Raw genomic sequence first — 25652 nt, 5'->3', positions numbered from 1 at the left:
AGACGTGACGTCAGGAGCTGGCGCAGTCCTCCCCGCCCCAAAAATCGATCTGATCTACACCGGTATTGCGCTCAGTAACCACGCGTTTATCCATACTGATATCTGAAAAGTAGTAATTGCAGAAAAACAAACATGAGTAAGGGGACCGAACTTTTAAACGGCCATTTTTATTTTCAAATTCTTCCAGACGGCGCAGTCGACAGAAGTAAAGCGTTTTGTAGGCACTGCCATTTCGGATTTTGTTATCACCGGAGTACATCCAGTCTGAAATATCATCTACATGCAATACACAGAGTTGATGTCAGCAGTAGCTTTCACGAAAGAAAGGATCAACTCAGACGTTGCCTTACTCCGTTAAATGCAAGGTCTGGGACAACTGCTGAGAATCAAAGGCAAGAGGAACTAACAAATGCCATAGCGAAGTGGTTAGCTGCGGACTGTAGGCCGGTTAGTGTAGTGGACGATGTCGGTCTCAGAAACCTTTTCAGAATCGCAACAAATGACCGCAGGTATGAGATTCCCTCAAGATGCAGCATTACAAGAAGACTACACGAATTGCATGACGAAGACCTGACGGCAAAAGGGACTACTTTACAACATGCACCCTCCGAAAGGTTAGCTTCTCTTTTGCTAGTCACTTCGTACAGAAGAGAGATTCTTTATCATCTTTTCGTTTTTGATTGTGTCTTAGAATTGCATGTGGCGTTTTATAAATAGATCAAAATGTATACTCTTCTTCAATGTTTTCGAGGTAAACGGACAGCGTCTCCCGATAACGAACTCCACACATCTTTCCGAGGACCCTTTTAGTCGCCCTCCAAGGCGCCTGACTAACAATTGTAATTAAAAGTTCAGCACTGAGTACTGGATGGTCAAGACGCAGCACTAATCGGGAATTTACGGCAATTACCTTTTCCAAAGAGTCAATGTTGTTGTTTTCCCCCACACCACCACCAATCTGGTTCCCATCAAAAGGGAATACAAACGTTGAATCACGTGGTGGTGAGGTCGGTGGCATAGTTACGTTATATCAAAACGATGGCTTTGTCGTTGAAATGCATGATTCTATCTTCGATAAGTAATTAAAAGTCATGACACAGCACAGGTACAACGACAGGTATAGCAGTGAATTTAAAAGAAAAGGGGTAAGTCTAAAATAAAAGTCATCTGGGCCTGACTTTTAGATTTGTGATTGGATTTTGTGTTGGGGGGCGAGCACTGAGATCAGATATTAGTAAGGCGGGTTTCGTACGGGTTGGGAGTATAACTGTTAAAGTTCATAAAACCCCATACAAAAGGAGTTGTAAAATGATGTTCTTGATTGTCCTTAAATTTCAGGGAAAGCTTCTAAAATAAAAAAATCCTTACAAAAATAACCTGTGGTGTTCATTTTATTTTTGTATGTCATTTTCCCCACCCCTCCAATTAATAGTTTTGTCGGAAAATGCGCTGGCGCCCTTCCCCTCAAACCCTGCTGTCGGGCTACAATTCCTTCCTGGTTCCCGCTCTGCTTTTCCCGTTGTCTCCGATCAGTTCCGATGATGGTCACGTGATCACTTCGGGTCATTTCGGGTAACAATAGCTCGACTCCATGCTGGGGCAGTCAATGGATGGTTTGGTTGCCGGCTCTGCAAACAATTCCCGTATTTTCTGGAAAAATCTATTCATTGAAGTTATCGACCTCAACAAGTAACAGACAAACATGCCGGGACAATGCTATTTTCAAGTGGCGTGGCTGGACAAGCCGGAGTTCCGTGATTGGGTCGGAAAAGTTGCTGAGGAAAAGACGTCGGCCTACTGCCGAGTGTGTCAGAAGAGCATCTCCGTGAGAAGATTGGGTGTTTCGGCGCTGACTACTCATGCAAAAGGCTCTAAGCACATGAAAGGTATGTCACATCGTCCATTTCAGCCCCATTTTCATTATAACATATATAACTAGCGGGCGTAGTTGTCAGTAAATGAGTTGATCATAGTGTTCTGTCCTGTGTTTTGTACTGTCTGTGCATCTGTGTAGGCCTATATTGCTACATATGTTGTACCGTTTTCGACCTCGTACCCAGGTGTCAATATGCGACCACCTCATTTAAACGACTACCTTAAAAATACGACCGGTTTTGTACAGTCCCAAATAGAACGCCTATGTATTGTATTGTATTGAAACCCTAGAAATGAGACCACCCCGGAATTCAGAATTGCGACCGCGATATCCGGTCCCAGGAAGCTATCGCCTCATATCGCCGACCAGGTGTGAAAATGGCAGCAAGCAAGAAGAGAATTGAATTGACCCTACAACAGAAAATTGAAGTTATTCGAGCCAGTGAGCAGCCAGGATCGAGCCAGCGAACATTGGCTGAGCGGTTTGGAGTTGGAAAAACTCAAATCCAAACCATTTTGAAGAAGAAACGGGAGCTCCTAGACGCATACCAAGCAAACGCTAGCTCTTCTCGAAAACGCCTGTGCTACCGAAGTGACTACGACGACGTGGACGAGCTAACTTGGCGATGGTTTCAGAAAGCGCGCAGCCAGAATATCCCTATCAGCGGACGGATGATCCAGGAACAGGCACGAGAATACGCGAAGGATATTAAAAAGGACGAAGTCTTTAAAGCGTCCAACGGTTGGCTGGATCGTTTCAAAACAAGGCACAACATTGGAGGCGCTAAGCTGTCAGGAGAGCGAGCCAGCGGTGATACGTAGTTTTTTTTCTCTTGCCTTATACATACGTAGACTATTCAAATGCTTAAATTTCTTTTGTGTACAATACAGTTGCATGTACAATCCATCATTTATTACTCATTGTGTGTACATGACGCTACAGTATATTGTTGCATGTGAGCCACATTACTTCTGCATTATCATTACTGCATGCCACTTCAGAAAGCAGACCACCCCGAAAATAAGACCACCTTGTACTAACTTACATCGTCCCTGTAGAAAATCTTATGTAAACCTCGCCTCCAGGAAGAAAATATGTTAAAAGCCGATAACACACTTGACGCTAGCAAATATACTATTATGCCACTAGCATATCTGCGAGACCGCCATATTGGATGTTACTGGCGCTGAGGTAGAAACCGAAGTACAAATGTTCGATATTCTTCGCAAAATGTTATAATACGAACTACTTTCAAGAAGGTAACCTAGCACATGCATTAGGGGTAGGGCCGTTTTGAGGCACGAAATTAAGGACGACTCCTAGTGTCAAGGTTGAAGCTGATAATTTTCCTCTTCTTTTTTTCCAGCAATGAGGTCTGTGTCATCAGTTCTGGGGAACATTGACACACTCGTCCGGGGTGACTGTGATAAGACCACCACCACCGCTACCACTACCAGTCTTCAGACTTCCGGAGGAGCAGTTCAAAACAAGATTCTTACTGGGGGGACAGAGACTCTCAATGCAGAAATCCTATGGATGCTGAAGTGTGTTGATTTTAATGCATCAACTTCAGATCATCGTAGAAATGGCCGATTGCAGGTTTCAATGGATGGTCTCTCGGTGGACTGGCCTTTCTATGAAAAGCTGTCAAAGCAAATTGAGGATGATACTGGGATGGGCCTTTTGAATATTGGTAGTTGTGTTCTTCATGTGGTTCATTGGAGGGGGGGGGGTCAAACAGGCCCAATAGCAACTCCTACAAAACACTCCTTGAGACAGTCAATGACAAGTTGACAATTGCCAAACTGTCCTTCTTCAGATCAATTGCCAGTACAGTCGAGACATTCTTAGCCTTGTACCAAACTGACAAGCCTGCGTGTCCTTTTCTGGTTAGTGACTTAGAGAAGATTGTGAGAAATCTTTTGCAGAAGTCTGACAAGTCAGATGCATTGCTCAAGGCTTGTACTGTGTATGTGTTGACAAAAATAACACAAAAATATATATTTACTTACATGCAGAAAGACACACAAATGGATGTTTGGGTTTTTTTTTCCTCCTCTACACACCCTTTGCGATCGACTTTGGACCAGTCAGCGATCTAACGGTTGATCCTGATCGACGTAATGGGCACCCTTGCTCTAAACTTTAGCTTTCTATTGTTTGGTATAATAATGCAATTAGTTGCAGAGATGTCATGTTCAATCACTGTTAAAACTTTTAATCACACGTACATGCTTGCATATGGGTTGATGTGTAAACCAAGTTCAGAGTTTATCGAGCCCAATTTCTTGCTCTGCTCCCAAAAACGTTGATGTAATCTCGTACCAAATGGCCAGCATTTTTTTTTTAAATTGAAAGTTGACCTATTATTTGTAAAGGATGAATTGTTTTATGCATTGTTGTCACATTTGTGTGTTGCAGGCAGTCCAACATGTCCTCAAAAAAAAGGAAGATTTTGTCAGAATGCTCAAGTTCAGGTTGTGGCTTTTTCATTTTTTATATCAGAATCTGCTTTGGAATACTTTGATTGATGCGTTGCTTTTTGCTTTTTTTTTTTCCTTCAACAGGTGAGGAGGAGCCCTCTCAAATTTTAGCCCCAATTGAGGATGCCGATTTAGATGAAAGTTTCAACTTAAGGCCGTGGCACGTAAGTGGCATCATTTTTGTGTTGGCGTCATTTCAAGAACACCCGTTTGTTTTTCCTCTACTTTTTCTTGCACTTGTCAGGGTTGATGATGATCGATCCGTAATCACTTTGTAAGGTTTGGTTCTTTTCAAGTCCAGTCAAACCTCAGTTTTTGTCCCAGTTGTTATCCGATTCCGATAAAAAAAGATCCCCTCTCTCAGAAATGTTGTCTTAGTTTTCCTCCATCGTCGGATTTTGCACATTTAAATAAAATCTTCACAAAGAATCCCATACATTCGTGATTCAATCTTTCTTTGGTTCTCATCCAGAAAGGATCCAAAGCATGACATCATTGTTTTTTTTTTTTTTTTTTGTCACTGCTAATAAGCCACCTTGGTGTGTTTGATGTGCGAACACTCGGGAAGCCGCGTGAGAGGAGGACGTCGATAGAAGACGGAAGAGAAAAATGTGTTCTTTTACAAATGTGATGAGCAACAAATAAGGCGAGATGAAATCTGAATTTCAGAAGATTCGAAGTGGCAGCCCTTCAATAAACAGGGCAAGAGATGCGCGATATAATTTGGTTCATAATTTGGAGCAACGTTTGCCACACGCTTCCCCATGCTTTTCCATTTTCCAGTCCGGTACTTTTCGAACTCATCCACCTGTCGTAGAGTAAATGCGACAATGTTGTAACGCAGGTGTTCCCCCTCAGGATTCCAAGTCCCAAACTTTGCCCCATCTCGAGAAGACCCCCGTCCGGATCTCATCCACCAATGGCGTAGATGTGAAAGTTGAGCGAGACCAAGGTAGCGAGCTGACGCGATGACGGTGCAGATCAGGGCTTGTCAAACTAGGAGGGAACTCCCTGCTAAAATTATGAATTCTTTTCGAGAGAAAAAAAAGATTTCCCAAGATAGTCCCAAAATTATGATTTTAAGCCAATCAAATAATCCATCTTTTACCTGGGAAGTATTATTATTAATAATATGACAAAGGAATTTGAGAATCGCAACTTTATTCTCCGGTGACACTTTTTTTTTAGTCAGACGGGAATTGACAAATTAATGCGTGTCTGAAGAGGAAAAAATGCAAAATAACACGACACTAGCTACATCGGAAAGGAAACTAATTTGTACATCGCTACATGTTTCGTCAGCAATATTTGAACTGGAAAAATGCATGCGAGGGAATATATTTGTACCATAAGTACATGATGCCAATAAGAAACTTTGGTCTGCACCGAACTCAATTCAATCTGTCAAGAATGTTTATTCGTTTGCAAAATGGAGCGCCAAGTTGAACTTTTGACATTTGAGAACGAATTGGATTCAATGCGCTTGCTTTCTTTCCTGCCAATGGAGCCACGGGAACAAATATTTTTGCCGCTGTACAAATGAACGGCTAAAACGACCACGTGTGACATGAAAAACAGAGCACGGCGTGGACGCGGCGACCTTCTGGGGCCACTGCAACACGGCAGGATGCACGGACGCCATCTTCAGCGATTTCCTCACCCACATGAAGGACGTCTCCCTGAGGATCCAGAACGAGCAGGCCAGCCAGCAAGGTTGATTGACTCGTGTCCATGAGACGGGTTGACTGCTTCACGGCAGACGTACCAAAAAACAAACAAACAAACAAACAAAAAACGCGTGTTGCTGTCTCTACAGATTTCGTTGTGGCGTTCAAAGTGATGATGGCCTCTGGGAAAATGACAGAGCTGCTGAGAAAACAGGAAAAAGGTGAGTGCGCACACAACAAGCTTGATTGGGACTTTAGTGTCAAATTCATTTCACATTGGTGGGCCATGTACGGCCTCGATAGATGTCAAGACCATTAAAATTATCCCATACTCTGCAATGAATAACCACAATAATATGTTTTTCCTTTGTTTTGGTCTAAAGAAGCACAATACCATTAGGAAAATGTTGAAATTGAAATAACATATCTTTTACAAAACATCTCATGAAGCACCTTAAATTTCCTGGCTGAGACAAATGTGCAATTTACGTTTATCATTCACAAGGCATTTTTGACCATGTAAAGTAAGTTATTTCTCGCCCCAACAAACGCCCATGTATCGTAAGCCATTTTTAATTGAAAAAAACGACCATGTATAGTCAGCCGTTTTTAGTCCCCCCAAAAAACGATCATGTATAGTAAGGCGTTTTTAGCCCCCAAAAATGGCCATGTTTAATAAGGCGTTTTTGTCCGAAAAAAACGACCATGTATAGAAAGGCGTTTTTAACCGAAAAAAAATGAACATGTATAGTAAGGCGTTTTTCGGAGAAAAAAAAACGACCATGTCTAGTAAGGCGTTTTTAGCCGAAAAAAACGACCATGTAAAGCAAGGCGTTTTTAGCTGAAAAAGAAAGACCATGTATAATAAGGCGTTTTTAACCGAAAAAAACGACCATGTATAGCAAGGCGTTTTTAACCGAAAAAAACAACCACGTATAGTCAAGCGTTTTTAGCCAAAAAAAACAACCATGTATAGTAAGGCGTTTGTAACCGAAAAAAAGACCATGTATAGCAAGGCGTTTTTAACCGAAAAAACCGACCATGTATAGAAAGGCAATTTAGCCGAAAAAAAACGGCCATGTATAGTAAGGCGTTTTTAGCCGAAAAAAAACAACCATGTAAAGCAAGGCGTTTTTAGCCGAAAAAGAAAGACCATGTATAGTAAGGCGTTTTTTGCTGAAAAAAACCGACCTCGTATAGTAAGGCGTTTTTGGCCGAAAAAACGCCATTTATAGTAAGGCGGTTTTAGCCGAAAAAAAACGACCTCGTATAGTAAGTGTTTTTGGCCGAAAAAAACAGGCATGTATAGGAAGGCGTTTTTAACCGAAAAAAACGACCATGTATAGTAAGGCATTTTTAGACGAAAATAAACGACCATGTAAAGCAAGGCGTTTTTAGCCGAAAAAAACGTCCATGGATAGCAAGGCGTTTTTAGCCGGAAAAAACGGCCTTGTTACAGCAAGGTGTTTTTAGCCGGAAAAAAAACGATAATGTATAGTAAGGCGTTTTGAACCGAAAAAGTCACTCCACAGTAAATATTTTCCGGTTTCCATCGCCCAACTTTTTTTCTTCATTCAGTCACACTTTTTGTAAATATGGCTGTTTCTTAGAATCACCTTGTTCTGAAAATTACACTTTTTATCTTCTGAATTAAAGTACCGGTACTCTTTTTGCGTGACTTCGTCTTTTGCAACTTTACAAATCGATTTTGGTTACACTCTGTATTTTTCTGACTTTTTTTCCTTTGTTAATGTAGCCATTTTTCAATGCCATTATCGTTTTGTGTCTGAATGTCACCTTTGTGCTTTTGACAGAGTTGGAGCAGAAACAGGTGGCGGTGGAAAACTCCCTCGCAGTCAAATCTTTGCTGAGGAGTTGATGGCCACTTTCCCCACACACTGTACCACACCGCCACCGTCAATCAGAAACCCTCCATTGCATACCTCACACCCGAATGTCTTGTGTTGCACACCACATTGGCTTCTGAAACTTTTTTTTTTCCGTCTTCATTGCTTCTCTGTAAAAATGCCCGTTAGTGTTCCGGGGTTTTTCCAGTATGACCACTCCAGTTTTTTTCCGGTACGGGTTGTTTTACTGCCTTGCTTTTTATTTTTCAGTTACTTGGCCATTAGAGCAATGTTTTTTATTCTTCGAACTCACCCCAACTCTTGTGTGTTTCCTGTTTTATGATCCCGAAAGTACTGCACAAGGTGAGGGGCAATCCACGAGTTTGGAAACTCGACCCTAAATGAGACATTTGTGTACTTTTCAATGTCTAAAATAAAAGTGGTAGTGATAGTATGGAACTTAAAACAGTGCAACGTCATTAAAAGGTCAGAACAATACCGGTATATATTTTGAACCGGGGTCAAGAAAGTTTGCCATATTTACAGAAAGTGTGACTGAATAAAGAAAAAAAGTTGGGCGATGGAAACTGGAAAATATTTACTGTGGAGTGACTTTTTCGGTTAAAAACGCCTTCTATACATGGTCGTTTTTTTCGGCCAAAAACAGTTACTACGAGGTCGTTTTTCGGCTAAAAACGCCTTGTTATACATGGGTTTTTTTCGGTTAGAAACGCTATACGAGGTCATTTTTTTTCGGCCAAAAACACTTATTATACGAGGTCGTTTTTTTCGGCTAAAAACGCCTTACTATATACATGGTCGTTTTTTTCGGCCAAAAACGCCTGACTATATTACATGGCCGTTTTTTGTCGGCTAAAAACGCCTTGCTTTACATGGTCGTTTTTTTCGGCTAAAACAACTTACTATACATGCCCGTTTTTTTCGGCCAAAAACAGTTACGAGGTCGTTTTTCGGCTAAAAACGCCTTGCTTTACATGGTGGTTTTTTTTTCGCCCAAAAACAGTTACTATACGAGGTCATTGTTTTCGGCTAAAAACGCCTTACTATACATGGTCGTTTTTTTCGGTTAAAAACGCCTTTCTATACATGGTCGTTTTTTTTCGGTTAAAAACGCCTTTTTATATATGGTCGTTTTTTTCGGCTAAAACGCCTTATACATGCCCGTTTTTTTCGGTTTAAACGCCTTGCTTTACATGGTCGGTTTTTTCGGTTAAAACGCCTTTTTATATATGGTCGTTTATTTTCGGCTAAAAACGCCTCGCGATACATGGTCTTTTTTTCGGTTAAAAACGCCTTCCTATAAATGCTCGGTTTTTTTCGGCCAAAAACACTTACTATACGAGATAATTTTTTTCGGCCAAACATGCCCGTTTTTTTTTCGTTTAAAACGCCTTGCTTTGCATGGTCGTTTTTTTTCAGTTAAAACGCCTTGCTTTACATGGTCGTTTTTTTCGTTTAAAAACGCCTTCCTATACATGCCCGTTTTTTTCGGCCAAAAACATTTACAAGGTTTTTTTTTTCGGCTAAAAACGCCTTGCTATATACATGGTCTTTTTTTCAGCCAAAAACGCCTTACTATATACATGGTCGTTTTATTCTGAAAAAAACGCCTTACTACATGGTCGTTTTTTTTAGGCCAAAAACGCTTGACTACATGGTCGTTTTTTTCGGCCGGGGTCAAGAAAGTTTGTGGAATTACGGTCAGTTATCGGAAAGTTTGTTTTGGGAGGGGCGGGGGTTGTCTGGCCGTTTTGTCTTTTTTTTGTCCTTTTCACGAATGTCGAAGATATTGCGGAGACTGATCATTTCTATTGTATTAGCTCATATATTAGTAAGATTTGTAGATCAGTATTTTGCTCATTGAAAGTTACATAGGATCAGAAGTATATAAAGTGGTACTTTTATTCCTTTTCAAATATGTACGCATTTGAACTTTTTTGTTTTTGTTTCCCCGTCAGAAAGAATTCCATTTAAAAGTTAAAGTCAAATTCCGTTTAATGGTGTAAAAACAAATGTCATTTTTTTAATGGGAATCCTAAACAATGTTACAAGGACAAAAAGCATACGGGTAGATGCCTCCAAATATTTGCAGGTGAGTAAAGGAATGACTAGGATACCTGGTAGGTGGGAACAACCCTCCATACGCTTGCACAATACACAATCTTTCGCACACGCCCAATGACAGTCTCATCCTTCCTTGACCAACAAAGCCCTGAGGTAGGGACGAAAAACCCCCCACATGAGATGAAAGATGCCAGTGGATGCTGCACTTCTCGGAAGCAAAGTCCCGCCAGCAAGCAGTCAAAGAACTGCTGGAAAGTGGCGTTGAGTGGATCCTGGTAATTGAACGGAAGGACTGCAGCTGGCTTTCGGGCGAGTTATACATCATATAGGTGGTGAACCTGGAGTGCTGGGCGACACGGCTGGACCCTCTGGGGGGGGTCGCGGTCGCCCACTTGATAGCCTTGAAGGTGTTGTCACTCACTTGAGCAACTCATAGTTATCTCATATCTGTCTCAAGTGATATTAACATCTAGTTAAACACAATAGATGCACCACAAAAAAAAAAAAATGTCTTGACGTCAGTTCTGTCTGTTGTGCATGTCCAAGTGGAGCGAAAAACTGGAATGCTTTTTCCATCCAACTCAATCCATTTTAAGGTCAATGTGCCAGTGCACTTTGTCCCTCAGTTTGACACTGGAACTTCTTAATGCAAAGCCATTGTCCATTTCTCTATACTCATCTTCAGGCTGGCCCACTGTCATGTACTAATAAGCTCTCTTTCATCACTGGAAAAACAAATCAGCACACTCATAGGATGTCCAATGAATGACAAAAATAACAAGTGCGCTGCAAATAAATTCTTAAGTGATTTGAGCATTTGGTCAAAATCTATGATGACCACCTTCAAATTGATAGACTCATGTTCCCCTTGTCCTCACTTGTGCAATTCAGCATGACCAGTAAAACAAAGTGAGGCTACACTTCAGTTCATGAAATCCAGTACTTCCTTGTGCACGGCTCTTGAGATGGATGTGGAGTAAATGCTTTGTAACGGCTTTCCGAAAAAGTGCTAACTGATTGACATCTGTCCACAAGTGCAAATCGTCTTAAGCATAAGAAGTAGAAAAAGTGCCAAAAGTTGCTTGGTCAGTTGAATGTCTTTCAAATCTACATTCTAAAAAAAAATTGGATTGGATGTCACCGAACACAGCATTTCCAGGTCAGTTCTTGAATGCGCCGCAGCGGCTGGCTCGACAAATGAAGTCCTTGAGTAAGTCGCCGTCAATCTGGCAGAAGGCGTCCGTCTGTGTCACTCGAGTCAGGTGGTTGACGCAAAACTTGAAGCAGAATTCCTCCAGATCCTGACAACCAACAATTGAAGCGCAATTTCACTCAACGACATGGAAAACCTTTTCTTCTTTTTTTTTTTTTTTATAACACGCGAGCCGTCAAAGGCAGACCTCAGCGTCGTAGCGCACGGCGGCCGACAGCAACGTGAAAGCGTTCTCCACCGTGATGCCGCTCTTGATGATATGCTGGCACAGGCGCTTCAGGCGGTTCTCGCAGTAGGACGTGGCCAGGTCCAAAAGTCCTGCACACGCAAAATTTCGCTTTAGAGAGGACGCGGGCGCCGGGTGGAGTTTCACTCGTCTGCGTTTCGGGGACTGACCGATGGCGTCCTCTGGTGGCAGCTCCACATTGTCCGTGTAGAGGAACTCCAGGAAGGAGCGATATACCGGGAAAGAGAACTGGTCGATTTCGATCACCTCCTTCAGATCTTCGTTCCAGTGCGATTGGAACATGGAGCGGAAGTGTTCACACCTTGAAATGGGACACAGACACGGGAATCACAGCATGGGTGAATTTTCAAATCAAATGCTGTGGTTGGAGTTCCAAAAAGTACAAATGAACGCGACAAAAATCAACAAGCAAACAAATTCACCTATTTGCGTTTTTCTATATGGAACCTATCAACTATTTAATGAAAAAAAAACGTTCTGAGATGTGGAAAGGCAATTGTTTTATCTTTCCCTTGTCCCAAACTACAACAGATAAACAAGAGGTCACTTAGACCTTCAATGAACAAAATCGCTCGCATGGCGGTTACAAATCTGTAGCCGGCTAAAGTAACAACAACAACATGTTCCTGGTTGCAAAGTTTTGAAGAATCGAATCGTAAATGGGGAGAAAGCCATTTTTCTGTCCGTCCTCTGTCTTATTTAAAGCTCGACTGAATGCCGCCCCCCCCCCCCTCCCGATGTGCCTTGAGGCGAGTCTGACCTGATTTTGAGAACTGCTTTGTGGACGTAGATGTATTTGCCATCCACGCAGAACTTGAGGTCGGCCGTCTCGGGGTTGTCAAACTCCTTCTTGAGAGACTGAGCCACCGTCGGAAAGTCGTCAAACTCTGCGAAAGGGGAGATCCCACATGAGAACGGAGCTTCGACTTATCGCCTATCCCACTTCTTGGTGCCGGCTCGATTTCAGAACCAATGAAACATGACTTGCCCTACTTACATTCCCATGTGGTGACTAAAGTTGCGGAGAATGTTTCAAACACGGCAAGTCAAAGCAGTTAGTAGGCGAATAATTGAATTGTTTATTGACATCCAGATTATTTTAGCGCTTGTGTCGTGTAGACACGGGAGGTTGAAATTGCATCTTGCAATATTGAGAAGCTGGTAATTCGATTCTTTTTCAAACTCTCGGATGATCAATTGGAACCCCCCCCCCCAAAAAAAACGTCACAACCGATGTCACATGTGCAGGTAGCGGAACATTTGCGTGCATCGGAATCTCACCCATGGACAGAAGCCTCCACATCACCGAGGGCGTGGCAAAGCAGGCAAAGACGTCGTCGGTGCAGGCAAAGTGCGTGAGGTGGGGCAGCACGATGGACTGCCCCCTGCACTGGCCCCACATGTACACCTGGCCGCTCTGCGTCTTGGCGGCCGACGTGTGCGTGGAGTGACAGGCGGCCACCTCCACGATCCTGCAGCGCAAACGAAACACGGGGGGAGCGCCGTCGGTACAGGTGGTGCCTTTTTCTTTGCATTCATTACCACACGTTCCAAAAAAGCTGCCATGCTTACCGCTGCTACATCAACTTTTCTTTTAAGAGCAAACAAGAAGCGTTTTGAGAATTGAAGACGCCAATTGTTGAGGCTTTGTAGGATGAATTGTTTCTCATTCGAGCATTATGTACAATTTGAGTAGTCTCCATTGTCGGATGGGGTTATTCATATTCAAACCTAAAGTGTTGGGCCTGTTGGTCAATCTGAGATTTCAAATAGCCGGTGAGATTTTTTTTCTACCACATCAAAATGATGTCGCACCTTCCCTTCTCGCTCATGATCTGCACGGGGCTCAGCTGGTTGCTCCTGTTGCCCGTGCCCAGTTGGCCGTACGTGTTGGCGCCCCAAGCGTACAGGATGCCTTCATCCGTCAGTGCTAATGCGTGCGCGTATCCACACACAATCTGGAATGGAAACGACAACAAGATTAGGTGTGGAATACACACGCCCCTTGAAATGCGATTTGGGAGTAGAAACTGCCTCGCGTGATTTGATTTTGCAATTCTACAATGAGAAATGATCTACATTGCTCAAGGAAAGAAAATGATGAGATCGTCGGCGTGCCGCAAGTTCAGAGATAAAAACGACACAATAAAAGCAAAACAGTAATGCTAAAAATAAATAAATAATAATACTAAAAAACTAATATTAATAACTAAAAAAAAATCAAAAATATTCAAATATTTTGACAGAAATACATTGACTACACATTTTTAAAAAAAACAATATATACACATTTGTGTTTACAAGGTAATACCCACTCTTTTGTTTAACATTGTGCTTTTCTAAAATAGCTTATAGTTTCATTTGAATCCTAGTGAAAACATTTTTTTTCCTGTAAAGAATGCTTCACATCATCCAAACTTCCAGGCTCGGAGAGTCAGAAACGGCCGGCTTCTCAAGAGACATTTTTGTAGGTCTACTCATGTCGTAAGCGAAACGAGTGTCAAGACATGCGAAAAGGTGAGTTGGTTCATGAATACCATCATTGCCGTATTCATCTTTGAATATGTTCACGAACGTGACCGTAGCCCTCACCTGCTGCACACACAAACCCTGCAAACCGAGGATTCGAGACGGAGCCAGCTGGTTGCCGTTATTCCCCAGTCCGAGCTGACCGTTGCCGTTGTAGCCCCAGCCGTACACCTGCCCAAGCAGCCCAAGTCAGACCAGAACGACATTCAACTGGAGAGCCAAGAACAACGCGTTGTCATCACCTCGCCGTTGTCCACCACCGCCATGGACGAGGTCTGGCCACAGACGATGCCGACCACAATCTTGTTCTGGAGGCCGCTGGAAACGCGACGCGGGTGAGGCTGGGTGGCTGTGGAACCGGAGCCCACCTGGCCGCAGTTGTTGTACCCCCACGCGTATACCTGACAGGAAGGAAGAAAGACAACAACAACAACAAAAAGTCACATTACTGTGATAATGTTCACTTTTGACGAAAAGTTATGGTACTTCTAATGTGCCTCAGAGACCGTTTTTAATCTTTACATTGCTTTATTTCGACTTGATTTAACTACAATCGAAAAAACATATTCACGTTAACCATTTTAATAGTTGAGCCTCGTGGTATACTTTACAGTCTAATCATATATTATGCATAACTGCTGGTAATATATTTCAAAATATGATTAGTGGATAAGAAAGTGGACTTACTATTGTAAATTGTGTATAAGTTTATTTTTTATGCAACAGTATAATGCAATACATAGAATTTTATTCTGTTTTTTTTTTGGGGGGGTGTCATTGGAAGTCTGGATAAGACCGAGTCAGTAATCCACTAGTTTTAATTATGTGACTAAAAAATGAACCTCCGCAGATCTAGAAAGGGAGTGTGCCTACCTCTCCTAATTCAGTGAGCGCCATGGAGTGGTGCGAACCGCAGGCCACCTCGGTCACCTTCCTGTTGAGCAGGTTGGCCGACACGAGCACCGGCGCCAGCCCTTGGTTGGTGGTCCCGTTCCCCAGCTGGCTGTAGCCGTTGTGCCCCCAGGCAAAGAGCTCGCCGTCTGAAAAAGCAAAAAAGATTCCGCAAAAATAAAATGAATACCAGATGTAATTTTATGACAGTCGACAGAAAAACGACGCGTTGGCGATACCCTCAGTGGCCAGCAGGACGTGCGGGCCGCTGCCGTAACTCATGCTGATCACCTTCCTGCCACTCAGGAAGTCCAGCTTCTTGGGTGCGATGGTGCTCTGGTTGTCTCCGGTGCCCAGGCAGTTGCTGCAGTTGAGTCCAAACACGTACACCTGGACCGGGCAGAGCAAATCAAACAAGAAGAGCTCACAGTTATCCGAGCAAACAGTCACGTTGTGTGAATTTGTTGTGTAAATGTGATCATGTAAGGTAATCATACATACCCATACAGTATATGGGTTCACAGTCATAACAGCCCTCCATAACTATAATGTGGCCTGCTACAAAAATGAGTGACACCTGTCTCAGAGGGTTAACAATATGCCCGTGAGCACCTTCAAATAGTCAGTCTACAAGTGTTGCTCCAACATTTGTGTTTGAATATCCATTGCTTAAACGGTTCTAAAAGAGCAATTATCAATGCTAACCATTAGTACGTCAATGGTGTTGTCCCTTATATGTTAGCATTAAGGTAGCAGACCATTCTTAATGCAATGTTGTTAATTGGTCTCTTAAATACACACGGTTTAATCCTCTTTGTTTTGTGTTTAGTTTGACGGTCGACTTCAAAATGGGCTGGCAACACCGCATAAACCCACCTCATCGTCACTGGTGATGAAGATGGCCTCATTGGCGGCCGCGCCAAAAACACAGGCTTTCCAGATGCAGGCCAGCTCCTGGGGCGCCATCAGACTGAAGAGAGGCCATTTTGCCACGTCCACCATTTTGTCCTTGTGTGTCGGTCACTCTGGGGTCAGCAGGCTGCGGGGCGGGATGCAGCCCTCAAACAAAAGCCAAAGGAGAGAGGCCCGGCAGGTGGAGGCTGCCTGATCTGCAAACAAGATCTCTCAGTATTTTTACAACAAACAGCAATGCACAGATGACCACACAGAGGGGAATCAGCTGATCTTGTGATCGGGCCACAGACACGCAGATCAAATGTGGGCAAGAAGTAAGTCAATGTGACTACTTTGACATCTTTCATTCTATTTAGATTTTTTAATGTATTGAAAATATGCTACAGGTTGTTGCAATATATTAAGGGAGGGGCCGGACTAGATGAATGACATTAATGTCATGCCATTATGTCTATTCGTTTTGCACAGCCAGAGACTGAAATGTTTGCCCATTCTTCCTTCTAAAACAGCTCCAGCTCAGGCAGATTAGATGGACAGCATTTGTGAACTGTAGTTTTCAGATCTTTCCACAGATTCTTAATTGGATTAAGGTCTGGACTTTGACTTAACCATACTAACGCCTGGATAGTTTTAGTTTAGTTAGTGAGTTAGTTAAAAAATATAAATGTGAATATTTTGAATATAGTGACTATTTTCAAGTCTGACGGGATTGAAATCGAATGAGAAATGCGTAGAGGACTTGGACAAAAAAAATGGGCGAAAAGATTACAATAAATTTGAGTTTGAGAGTAGAATAACAGCACTCACAACACGCTCCCTTGGAGACTTGTTAGAGGAACACTATTAGCAGTCAGTCGTAGCAGAGCCGTTTGCGTTTGGAATTGGAAAAAAATATGTATATTTTTTTCACATTTCTGGTACGATGACCGGCGGATGGAGGGCAAAAAAAGTGTGGCCATTGTTACGAACACACAACTCAGCAAACCAGCTGACATCGCAGGACAAAAAAAACTGCCCGCAGGACAAAAAAACAAAAAAAAACAAAAAAAAACAGCCGCCGACCGACCGAGCGAGTAGTTGCTCGACTCATCCGTTTGGAAAGTGGCGGCTAAGCTAGTTAGCTACTTCGCAGTCAACGAAGACAAATAACTTGTTTTCGACAAAAAAAAAAAAAATCACCTGTTACAAATGTGCGCGCGGGCTCGGGAGAAGGCGATCTAATTGTTACCTTCACCATGGCACCCGAGCGTCCAATGTGGCCGTCAGTCATTCATGTTTTCAACAGCGGACCAGGAACGACGAACCACCAGTCAGTCCACACTGGCAATTAAGCTTGAGTTTGCGCTGACAAGACGCTTGTTTGCGGAAGTCACGCGATGACGCAGGAAAACTAATCGATTACAGAGCTGGCCTGTTTGGATTGAAACGCTAATCGATGACCGTCTTCAGCGTGTTCCATATGTGCTTCCTGAGCTGTCCATGATGCTGATGGATATCTAAAGTATAAACAATGAGATACCCCCTCATGCCGTGGACGCTCTCTGTGGACCATGGCTTGTTGTGGTGTTAGATGTGTCCTAAAAAATGCCAGGAAAAGATAACTCGAACATCGGAACTTTATTTGGGGTTTAACATGAGTTTGAATGTGATTATTTAACTCTGAACACAGAAATTATTCTTCCCCAGTTATAAGATGTTATTGCACACGCGTACAACCACATGATCTCAGTCGTTTCCTCCCTCATGCCAAAAGATTTTAAAAATTGAGCTGGAAAGGTTTTATGACACAAGGAATGGCAGACAGTGACTGTTGCATTCAATTTCATGCAGGATTTTGTTTCCATTTATCATTTCAAAATGCTTCCAGTAGTTGTTGCGAACAACGCAACTCTCACATTTCAAAACTATTTTGGCATCGCAACTTTTCTGTTTTTCAATTCATCTCGTAGATTCCGACTTCTTCATAGTCCAACTTTGTCATGTTTTTTCTCATGATTGTATTGAAATTTACCAGTTTCAGTGTTACAACAATTTATTTTTCCCATGGAATATTATGACTTTTGTTGCTCTTAATACGACAATCTAATGTTTGCAAAATTCTGACTACATTTTGTTTTTGAGTTGTTCTCAATCTGTATACTATTCCTTTTTTTCCCTATCGAGACCACTGTAACCACCCAGGTTACTTCCATCTGGATTTTCTTTCTTTCACGTAGGTGCAAATCACAACACTTACAAGCGCTGGACGACCCATCGGCTTGGACAGCAGTTTTTTATTTCGCTTCGGATCAGAAACATAGGTCATGTCCTGAGGGTGCTATGAGAAGAGATGCTATGAAAAATCCCCCTGAATGAGGTTACGTGGCGATGATGGCTTGTGGCGATGGGTTGGCAAACGAATCAAAATTATGTTTGCGTCACCATGGAAACGGGCGTGTGTGAGGTCACATTTACAGGTATAACATCTTGGTGTTAATACTCCAGGACAAATATTTTCAAAAGTGTGGGGTGCTGCAACTTAGGAAAAAGTAAAGAAAATGGATATTTTAAAACTTGCAACGCGAATTTAGTTCAACCACTTTCAGTTTTAAGGATTTACAATGAGCGATGATTGGAGAGCAGCCATCTTATGTTTGAACTTTCCCACACTTAAGAACCCCCTGACTCCATGAAATTTAAACCAACAAAAAAATAAAAAGGCACCGTGACTTTTTTTCCAACTCATATTTGTCTTTAATATGCACAAGAGTTGAAAGCATCAATGAGCCACCTTAAAGAGAGAAGAGTTCAATCTAAAATTTATAAAAAGATATAAACAATCAGAGGCCAAAACGCTGTCTGTTGCTTTTCTTCTAAGTATTCATTTAAAACAACTGTTTTTTTCTTTCAAGAGCAAGTAAAAATCTTGCAACAAACAAGCTTGTATCCAATGGCGGGTACAAGACCAACATAATTGTTAATCTTTAAAGTGGCTCGGTCTAGTCTGCTAGTGCATTACTGTACACCCTCGCTCTAGAATTTTTGTTCTGTTATAAACAACTAGCACGCCCCCCGCCCCTATTCAAATCGCCCATCAGTTGCGAGCTCGCCTTCTCAGTAGTTAGCAGCCGACCAGAGGAGCATTTAAAATCTCGGGGGAGAGAGCATATCACCCCGACACCACTACGAAGAAAGGGAAAACGGTTTCAATTATTACTAACCAGCATGTCATGACAATTACATATGCAAGTCAAATATAACAAAAGAAATATTGCTTCAACAAGAGAAAAAAGAAAGAAAAAAAAAATGCCCCGGCAGCCATTTTCGACAGCGAGGTCCTCATTGTTGTCGTCCATACAACGTTTTACCGGCGGCAGCTTTTTACAGGCTTCATGTCAATATACTTAGATATATTCAATAGACGGCAAGGAGAGATACTCATCACAATTCTTTTTTTTTTTTTAACAAGTGTTTAAATCAAGTGAGCGAGCGGGCCAAGTGGTGAAGAAGTACTGTGAAGGTGCCCCTTCCCGCTCCCCGAAGTCTCATTTAAATTTTTGTCTGTGAGCAATGAAGCCTGTTAACGAACGAGGCCGCACTGAAAGAGAAACAAAATAGCACTCGGTTGTGAGTCTTCAGAAATGACGCAAGAATAATGTCAAAATATAACGAGTAATAAGCTGACATTTTCTGAACAGTCGTGGTGACTTTATGATGAAAATGTGACGGGAACAAAGCAGATTCGATGTGGATAAATGTCACTTTTCTTTGAAAAAGCCCGATTGCTTCGTGGGGAAAGAACATTGGAGATATTTTAATATTGCGACTTCTTCGGGATTTTCTTGTTTTTTTTTGGTAGCAAAGACATTTACCCCCACCCATACTATTGCGACATATTGTTTTTGTTTGGGCACTTGGCCACTTGATTTCTCACACACACAATTAAATTCAGGTCAGTTTTAGCAAATTTTGGTGTTTCCGCCACCTCCCCTGCGGCCCCTAACTTAATAAAATTCACATTACAGGGGAATCATGAGCAAATAGGACGTTCAGTGCGGTCCAGTCCAGGGGGAGACGCTACCGTGGACACTGAGTCTCTGCAATTCCCAATGACCTCCTTCCCTTACTCTGCAAAGTCCTTTTCAGCAGGTAGTTCAGTTTTTAACAGGAAGAAATAAAAATGATGGCAGTTACTTCACTTTGGGGGGGAAGACACACGATTGAATAATTCAATTAAGGTCACGTTTAAAAAAAAAAGTGACATCATCAAGTCCTGTCAAGTCTATCTGCCACCATTAGAGCCCTTTCACCCTCAGTGGAGTGGGGAGTGAAGATTGGGGCAGGGTGGGTGGGGGGGATTAATCATGCCGTAGCTCTGCAATGGGTGACAGAGGATAACTTGGGGAGGGGAAGCTTGCAGGAACCTTTGTGACCCTAAAAATTGGTGTTTATTTTGCCACGTGTGCGTTTGTGAAGAAACATGCGTAAAACAAAATTGCAGTATTTCTCCCCCATTTGTGATATGATGGCTTCCAAACAGAAGTATGCACACTAATAGTCCAAACATGTGGTCGTGAGCGAGAGAGTGAGCGAGAGAGTGAGAGAGACAGAGAGACTACCAACTAAAATGTGCTTGTGTACATTTTGGCAAACGCCGTATCATCCTTCGTGTTTTTCTGCGTTGTGATATGTCAAAGCAAAAATCTTTGTGATGCAGGGTGCCAGATGGTGGTGAGGGGTAATTATTAAAAAAAAAAAAAAAAGACAATCCCAACAGTTAAGATGTAGTGGTGGGGGCCCCTGTACATCTCTCAGTGGTGATTGTGCGTATGTATCCATGTTGAAGTCAATCTTTCCATAGCAGGTTGCCAGATTAGAGGAGAAATGGATGAATGTCATTGTGGGGAGAAGGGGAGTGGAGATTAAAGAGTACCCGTGCAGCTGGTTGAAGCAAACATCCTGGCTTTTGCTTTTTTGCTTTTTTTTGTTTTTCCTTAGAAATTAAACTCCTTTGTTTGCATGTTGGAAGCGGGGTCAAAGTTGAAGGTTCCTCCTTGAGTGCTCTCCGGGATCAAACTGGAATCTTCATCGATCTAAAGAGAGGAGAGGAAAAGCCACGGTGAACTCCCATGCGATAGAAAATAAAAGTCCATTGTCTAAAAAGTGTAAACCAGCCCTGTGAAATTTACTCAGCTTCCTTTGTAAACTGTCACAAGACACCCCTTTTTTGTTGCTGTGGTATTGAAAAATGAGATGACAATATGAGGCGGGCAACTAGTCATACAGCACCTATTTTTGCATGAATGAACCCCAGAATAAGAAAAAAAAAAGACATGTTACCAAGTGTGACTGCCTGGGTCGATTGGCAAAAGAAAAGGAGCTTTATCAAAACACATCCACTTATTCCCATGCATGCTCTTCAAAGGGCAACCGACACAAAAGGCGCCGCCCGAAGGACATCGCTTTTGTGTGACACACAGTAAAAGGACTATTTTACCCTTGTGATCGTTAAAACAACTTATGGATCGTGTAAACGTGAAGCACGTGTCTCCAGACAGTGATAATATCCGCAGTTAGGAAGTATTTTAATTCGCTTAGCTGCAACTCTGCAATCGTGATCATAGATCATCGTAGTAGATCATACAATAAAAAGTCATATAAAAAGTACAGCGCACTATGAAGTAGTGGACATTTCACTTCATTCATTCACTGCCGAGTTAAACATTAGGTTGTACATTTTATGTTGAGCGGCGCACCAGAAACACGGATCAGATCCAGTTTCGCGTTTCTGCACAAGTGTCTGTGGATTCTGAAGGCTTTGTGTGAACTTACGTCATCTCCTGAAAAGTACTGATCAATAATCTCAAAGGCAAGTTTGTAGATGTCCTCGTTTTCATGTTGCTGCAAGTTTTCAATCTTCTCCAAACCTGAGAAATTGGGAGGGAGAAAAAAAAAGATGATATAAGTTTGAAAAAGCAAAAGGAAAAGCAAAACATCGGCACCCCACACACCCCCGCACTCCTCGATGATCTCGGCGATGCTGCTGGCTTCGTCGCCTGCCATGATGAGAATGTTCTTGAGGCCGTCCAGGACAACCTGCACGACCTGCGGGTCTTTCACCAGCATCAGGTTACAGAATGGAGGGATGACGTTCTGCTCCACCAGGTACTCCACCTACACAAACACACCACAGCCATACTAAAAATGACACCTCATGTGCTTCCAAGAGCTGGAAGGTCAGGCAACAAAGCCTATTAAGTGCTCCTTGATCGCTGGCTTATTTAAATAAATAAATAAATACATGCAATTTAAAAAAAAAAAAATGTTAACAAATACTACTTCCACGATGAAATGGTGATGCTCCATCATAAAGATACTCACCTGGTCTTTCCTTCCACTGATGGTGAGGTTGCTGATGGCCCACGCTGCCTCCTTCTGAGTGCCAAAGTCCCCCTGCAGAGAGGCAAGCGGTCACTATGATGGTGGTTATTACTATCACACAGGCCCCCCATGGCCCAGGTGACACAGAGGGCAATCTGTACGATATAGCAACCCTAGTCCCATCTAATGAAGGAATTTGGAAGAGAACAAAAGACCTTGGCCAGTTGGTGAATGATCATGGGGATGAGTCCGGCATCAATCACGGCTTGCACCTGCTGCTGGTTCCCAGCTGTAATGTTGGACAGGAACCACACAGCTTCCTACAAATCACAATAAATAAATAAAAAATGAACGGGAATTCTTAAGTACAAACAATAACTCGTAGGTACAGACACAAACACTATCTAATGTCAGAGCGTGTGACTACCATTCTGAGTTTTATGTAAAGTCAACGTCTGCACTGGTATTTCCAAGTCTATTATTGACTCAAGCCTCGTTTCAGTGGCAATTACTGTCCCTGAGAAATTGCAGCTGCCTTTGGCAGTTTGTACATGTTGAACATTAACCCTTTCAGGGACGGCGGTTACTACAGTGGCATCTTATCATATTATCAGGTTCCAGGGGGCATGAGTCTTAATAAAAATATACTGATCGCAATTTTGAGTCGAGTCATTTGATTTGTAGTTTATTATATACCCCCTGGCAAAAATGATACGGAATCACCAGTCTCTGTTCATGTAGTTGTTTAATCTTGTAGGGGAAAAAAAAAAGCAGATCACAGACGTGACACAAAACTGAAGTCGTTTCAAATGGCAACTTTCTGGCTTGTAAGAAACATGACGAAATCAAGAAAAAAAAGCGGTGGTAATTCACGGTTCCTTGTTTAGACCAAACAGAGAGGGGGGAAAAAATTATGGAAAGATAATGGGGACAGTTAGCTCTGAGAACAGATTAAGGCAATTTTAATTTTCCATGGGGACAATTGTTTTGAAACTAAACCTACTTTAATTTCAAATTGGCATTGCAGAGCATCTCGCATACAGGTACAATGACATGGTAACAATCAGTCGTGTGAAAGAAAAGCGCGTAGGATGTTGTGTCCATGCTCGTGGTACCTTATTGATTTTTTCTTTCGGGTGTGTGAGCAAGTTGGGGAAATATCTCAGGACCTCGCAGTTGAGAACAACTTGCGTCTGCTCGTCAGTGCCAGTTACGATGTTTCCCACTGCCCGCAGAGCCGCCGTCTACGTGTTGGGACGCAACAAGGGCAATATTTATGAATCACATTATTAGGAAGATTCATTTGTTCAGCCGAGTCCAGAGTCTCACCTGCACTTTCACCTCCTGGTGGCTGAGGAGAGGCACAAGAAGTGGAACCACACCAGAGTCAATGACCATCTGGATCTGCTCATTTCCACCGTCCGTTAGGTAGGATAACGCCCAAACTGTGTCAACGAGGATCTAAATGCACAAAATGTCGATCAAAAAGTTATAAACCGGTATAAGAACTTTTTTAAATTTTTTATCCGAAAAAATAAAACCACCCCACAACCAAACTGCCACAAAAAAAAAGCAAAAACTAATTCAGTATGATTCCGCTTGTAGTTTGGAACACAAAGATAAATCAGTCCACTTTCCAAGAGGACTATGGAAATCAGATATTTACTATTGAGGAACTGAAATTTTGAGCAATTTGGACTCATTTAAATTTAAAAAGGTATCCTAATGATTTATCTATTATCAAAAATAGTGATTACGTTGATAATTGATTAGTTGCTGATTTATCAATCGTCGTACAACTAACAAAGTGCCTTGAGATACAGGTTTAATTTGTATCATGACCATCCTTGGAACTCAAACACTTTTATCCCAATCCATCTTTTCCTCTTGAATTGTATTGAAACACCATTTATCCATTTCCGCCTTGAGCCCCCCCCCCAACCAAAAAAAACCCTACACAAAATTGTTGCAATGTGTATTTTGATTAGGAATATAGCACTGTGTAATACTGCACTTTATAAAACCAAAAAGTACTATCAAATAGAATTTAAAAACATTATTTGTCACATAGCATCCATCAATTGAATGCCGCTCCTTCTCATGGGCCCTCCTTGGCCACGTGAGGGCAGTATAAGACAGACAGACGGATAGAATGTTCACCGAGGTGTTTTGAATCTCATTTAGGAGATGTGTCCGCTGTGTCCAGATTTGCAGGCTGAGTCTTCCGAAGGCCGCATTTTTAGGCCACGATGATGCCACTTCTGGGGCGACCCAACCGCATGTGGTGTCCAAATTCAGATTAAGCCTGTCCAAATTCGTCGATGCGGTACATAGAGGCAATTATCTTTCTAGAATTTGGAAATCACATGCCACGCGGCAAGTGACGTCATGCGACCGAAAATGCGGCCTTCGGAGGACCCAGCCTGTCTCGAGCTCAATGCCTCTCTAAACTCATTAGTACTGCATTATTAGTAGTATTTATATACAGAGGATAAAGGACACCGTTGTTGTAAATGTTGCTCCACGCTTTGTTTTTAAGACACTGCAACGTCGATGCTCATTTGTGTAATATTAACCTAACACATCGACAGGCCAAGCTACGTTTATTTTAAATACGCAATGTGTAAATATCTGTATTTGATGTTTATTTTGAAAACAACCTTCAACTTGGAGTGGCAATAAACAGATTTTTTGGGGAGGTGAGGGGGCTTATAAATTCTTCACTTCTTTAAAGCGAGTACTTTGAAGTGAGTTGAGGTCACTGCCACCATACGGCAATTGTATATTACATTTGAACTCGCAAGTCGAGACAGACAAATAAGCAACAAAAAAAATAAAAAGAAAAATCAGCCCAATGAGAGCTCGCATCACAGAAAAATTAAAGTCATGTGATATATAATCTGGACATTGGAAGGAAACCATGCTTTGCTTGATACTTACATTTATATCTGTGTGATGGATTAGCACACAGAGGGCAGGCAAAATCTGTGTGGGAGGGGGGAGAGAGAGAGAGAAAGAAGAGCAGGTTTGGTGTGGGCTCAATTAAGGAATCGTCATCGTTTCATCAAAATGAAGGAAAAACAAGACAGAGAAAGAGAACGTAGCTGTGAAGAGTCAGCCTTCAATGCTGCAACAATCCTCACCCAGGGTGGGACACGGCAGACTGTGTGACTCATTCAAGCATCTTACCTCTTGCACCGTCTCCATGGGAGGGGGCGGGTCCTTATTGCGGCAGAGGTTGACGATGACCCACGTGACATTGCGCAGAAAGGTGATGGGGATGGAGGGGTCAATGAAAGACAGCAGTGGCTTGACCACACCCAGGGAGATGACATAGTCCCGGCACTGTGGCCCATCACCTGGGCGGTAAAGGTGCAACGGTCACTCAATGTCAAGTTGAACTGTTTAGTCTGTAAGAGTAACTAACGGAAGAAGTTTTGTGTTCTCCAAGTACAGATTTTCTTTATCCTTATCCTCCATAAAAATAAAACAAACTTGAATGTTGTTCAAAGACAAGAGGGTCAAGCAGGCAGAACGAA

General features: G+C 42.4%; 3 protein-coding genes across 7 annotated transcripts in view; 1 reads left to right on the top strand and 2 right to left on the bottom strand.

Annotated features, from left to right (window-relative positions):
• The window catches only part of LOC127611595 (importin subunit alpha-4), a 167955-nt gene that overhangs the window by 123317 nt on the left and 18986 nt on the right, over nt 1-25652 (bottom strand). The window contains exons 9-17 of one of the 2 annotated variants that reach the window (XR_007965385.1): nt 25303-25472; nt 25054-25098; nt 23443-23574; nt 23229-23357; nt 22329-22433; nt 22114-22185; nt 21744-21906; nt 21565-21659; nt 20539-20825 (exon numbers count right to left, since the gene is read on the bottom strand). Coding sequence is in view for 1 of the 2 variants with exons in the window: in XM_052082259.1 (XP_051938219.1) it covers nt 20727-20825; nt 21565-21659; nt 21744-21906; nt 22114-22185; nt 22329-22433; nt 23229-23357; nt 23443-23574; nt 25054-25098; nt 25303-25472 (1010 nt within the window). In the remaining variant the exon portion in view is untranslated. Of the gene's footprint in view, nt 1-18006; nt 20826-21564; nt 21660-21743; nt 21907-22113; nt 22186-22328; nt 22434-23228; nt 23358-23442; nt 23575-25053; nt 25099-25302; nt 25473-25652 lie in introns of those variants that run through there. The other variant, XM_052082259.1, reaches the window with a different exon arrangement.
• On the top strand, nt 29-8339 carry LOC127611613 (uncharacterized). 3 transcript variants are annotated; one of them, XM_052082283.1, is made up of 8 exons: nt 1512-1886; nt 3243-3420; nt 4298-4353; nt 4444-4523; nt 5218-5311; nt 5938-6072; nt 6176-6247; nt 7841-8339. In XM_052082283.1, the coding sequence occupies exons 1-8, from the start codon at nt 1703-1705 to the stop codon at nt 7903-7905; spliced, it is 864 nt and encodes a 287-aa protein (XP_051938243.1). In that variant the 5' UTR covers nt 1512-1702; the 3' UTR covers nt 7906-8339. The 3 variants fall into 3 exon arrangements, with proteins under 3 accessions (XP_051938242.1, XP_051938243.1, XP_051938244.1); XM_052082284.1 differs by lacking the exon at nt 1512-1886 and adding an exon at nt 3022-3158; XM_052082282.1 differs by lacking the exons at nt 1512-1886; nt 3243-3420 and adding an exon at nt 29-614.
• LOC127611592 (RCC1 and BTB domain-containing protein 1-like) lies at nt 9872-17117 on the bottom strand. Of its 2 annotated transcripts, none has more exons than XM_052082256.1 (12): nt 16982-17117; nt 15715-15947; nt 15078-15228; nt 14821-14987; nt 14190-14348; nt 14011-14118; nt 13234-13376; nt 12700-12890; nt 12179-12305; nt 11568-11719; nt 11359-11489; nt 9872-11259 (listed from the first exon to the last, which is right to left on the bottom strand). In XM_052082256.1, exons 2-12 carry the CDS (start codon nt 15838-15840, stop codon nt 11119-11121), a joined length of 1596 nt encoding a protein of 531 aa, XP_051938216.1. In that variant the 5' UTR covers nt 15841-15947; nt 16982-17117; the 3' UTR covers nt 9872-11118. The 2 variants fall into 2 exon arrangements, with proteins under 2 accessions (XP_051938216.1, XP_051938217.1); XM_052082257.1 differs by having other exon boundaries at nt 16933-17099.

Source organism: Hippocampus zosterae, chromosome 12 (genome assembly GCF_025434085.1).
Source record: "Hippocampus zosterae strain Florida chromosome 12, ASM2543408v3, whole genome shotgun sequence".
In the NCBI taxonomy this organism is placed as follows: domain Eukaryota; kingdom Metazoa; phylum Chordata; class Actinopteri; order Syngnathiformes; family Syngnathidae; genus Hippocampus; species Hippocampus zosterae.
The sequence above is the reverse complement of the archived record's forward strand: the minus strand, read 5'-3'. Positions and strand labels throughout refer to the sequence as shown.

Coding starts and splice junctions, on each gene's coding strand:
- LOC127611613 (XM_052082282.1), top strand. CDS start 133: ATGAGTAAGGGGACCGAACTTTTAAACGGCCATTTTTATTTTCAAATT. Junction 4,354..4,443: donor GTCAGAATGCTCAAGTTCAG/GTTGTGGCTTTT, acceptor TTCCTTCAACAG/GTGAGGAGGAGCCCTCTCAA. Junction 6,248..7,840: donor GCTGAGAAAACAGGAAAAAG/GTGAGTGCGCAC, acceptor TGCTTTTGACAG/AGTTGGAGCAGAAACAGGTG.
- LOC127611592 (XM_052082256.1), bottom strand. CDS start 15,840: ATGGTGGACGTGGCAAAATGGCCTCTCTTCAGTCTGATGGCGCCCCAG. Junction 14,119..14,189: donor CGGTGGTGGACAACGGCGAG/GTGATGACAACG, acceptor CTGCTTGGGCAG/GTGTACGGCTGGGGCTACAA. Junction 11,490..11,567: donor GCCACCAGAGGACGCCATCG/GTCAGTCCCCGA, acceptor TTGCGTGTGCAG/GACTTTTGGACCTGGCCACG.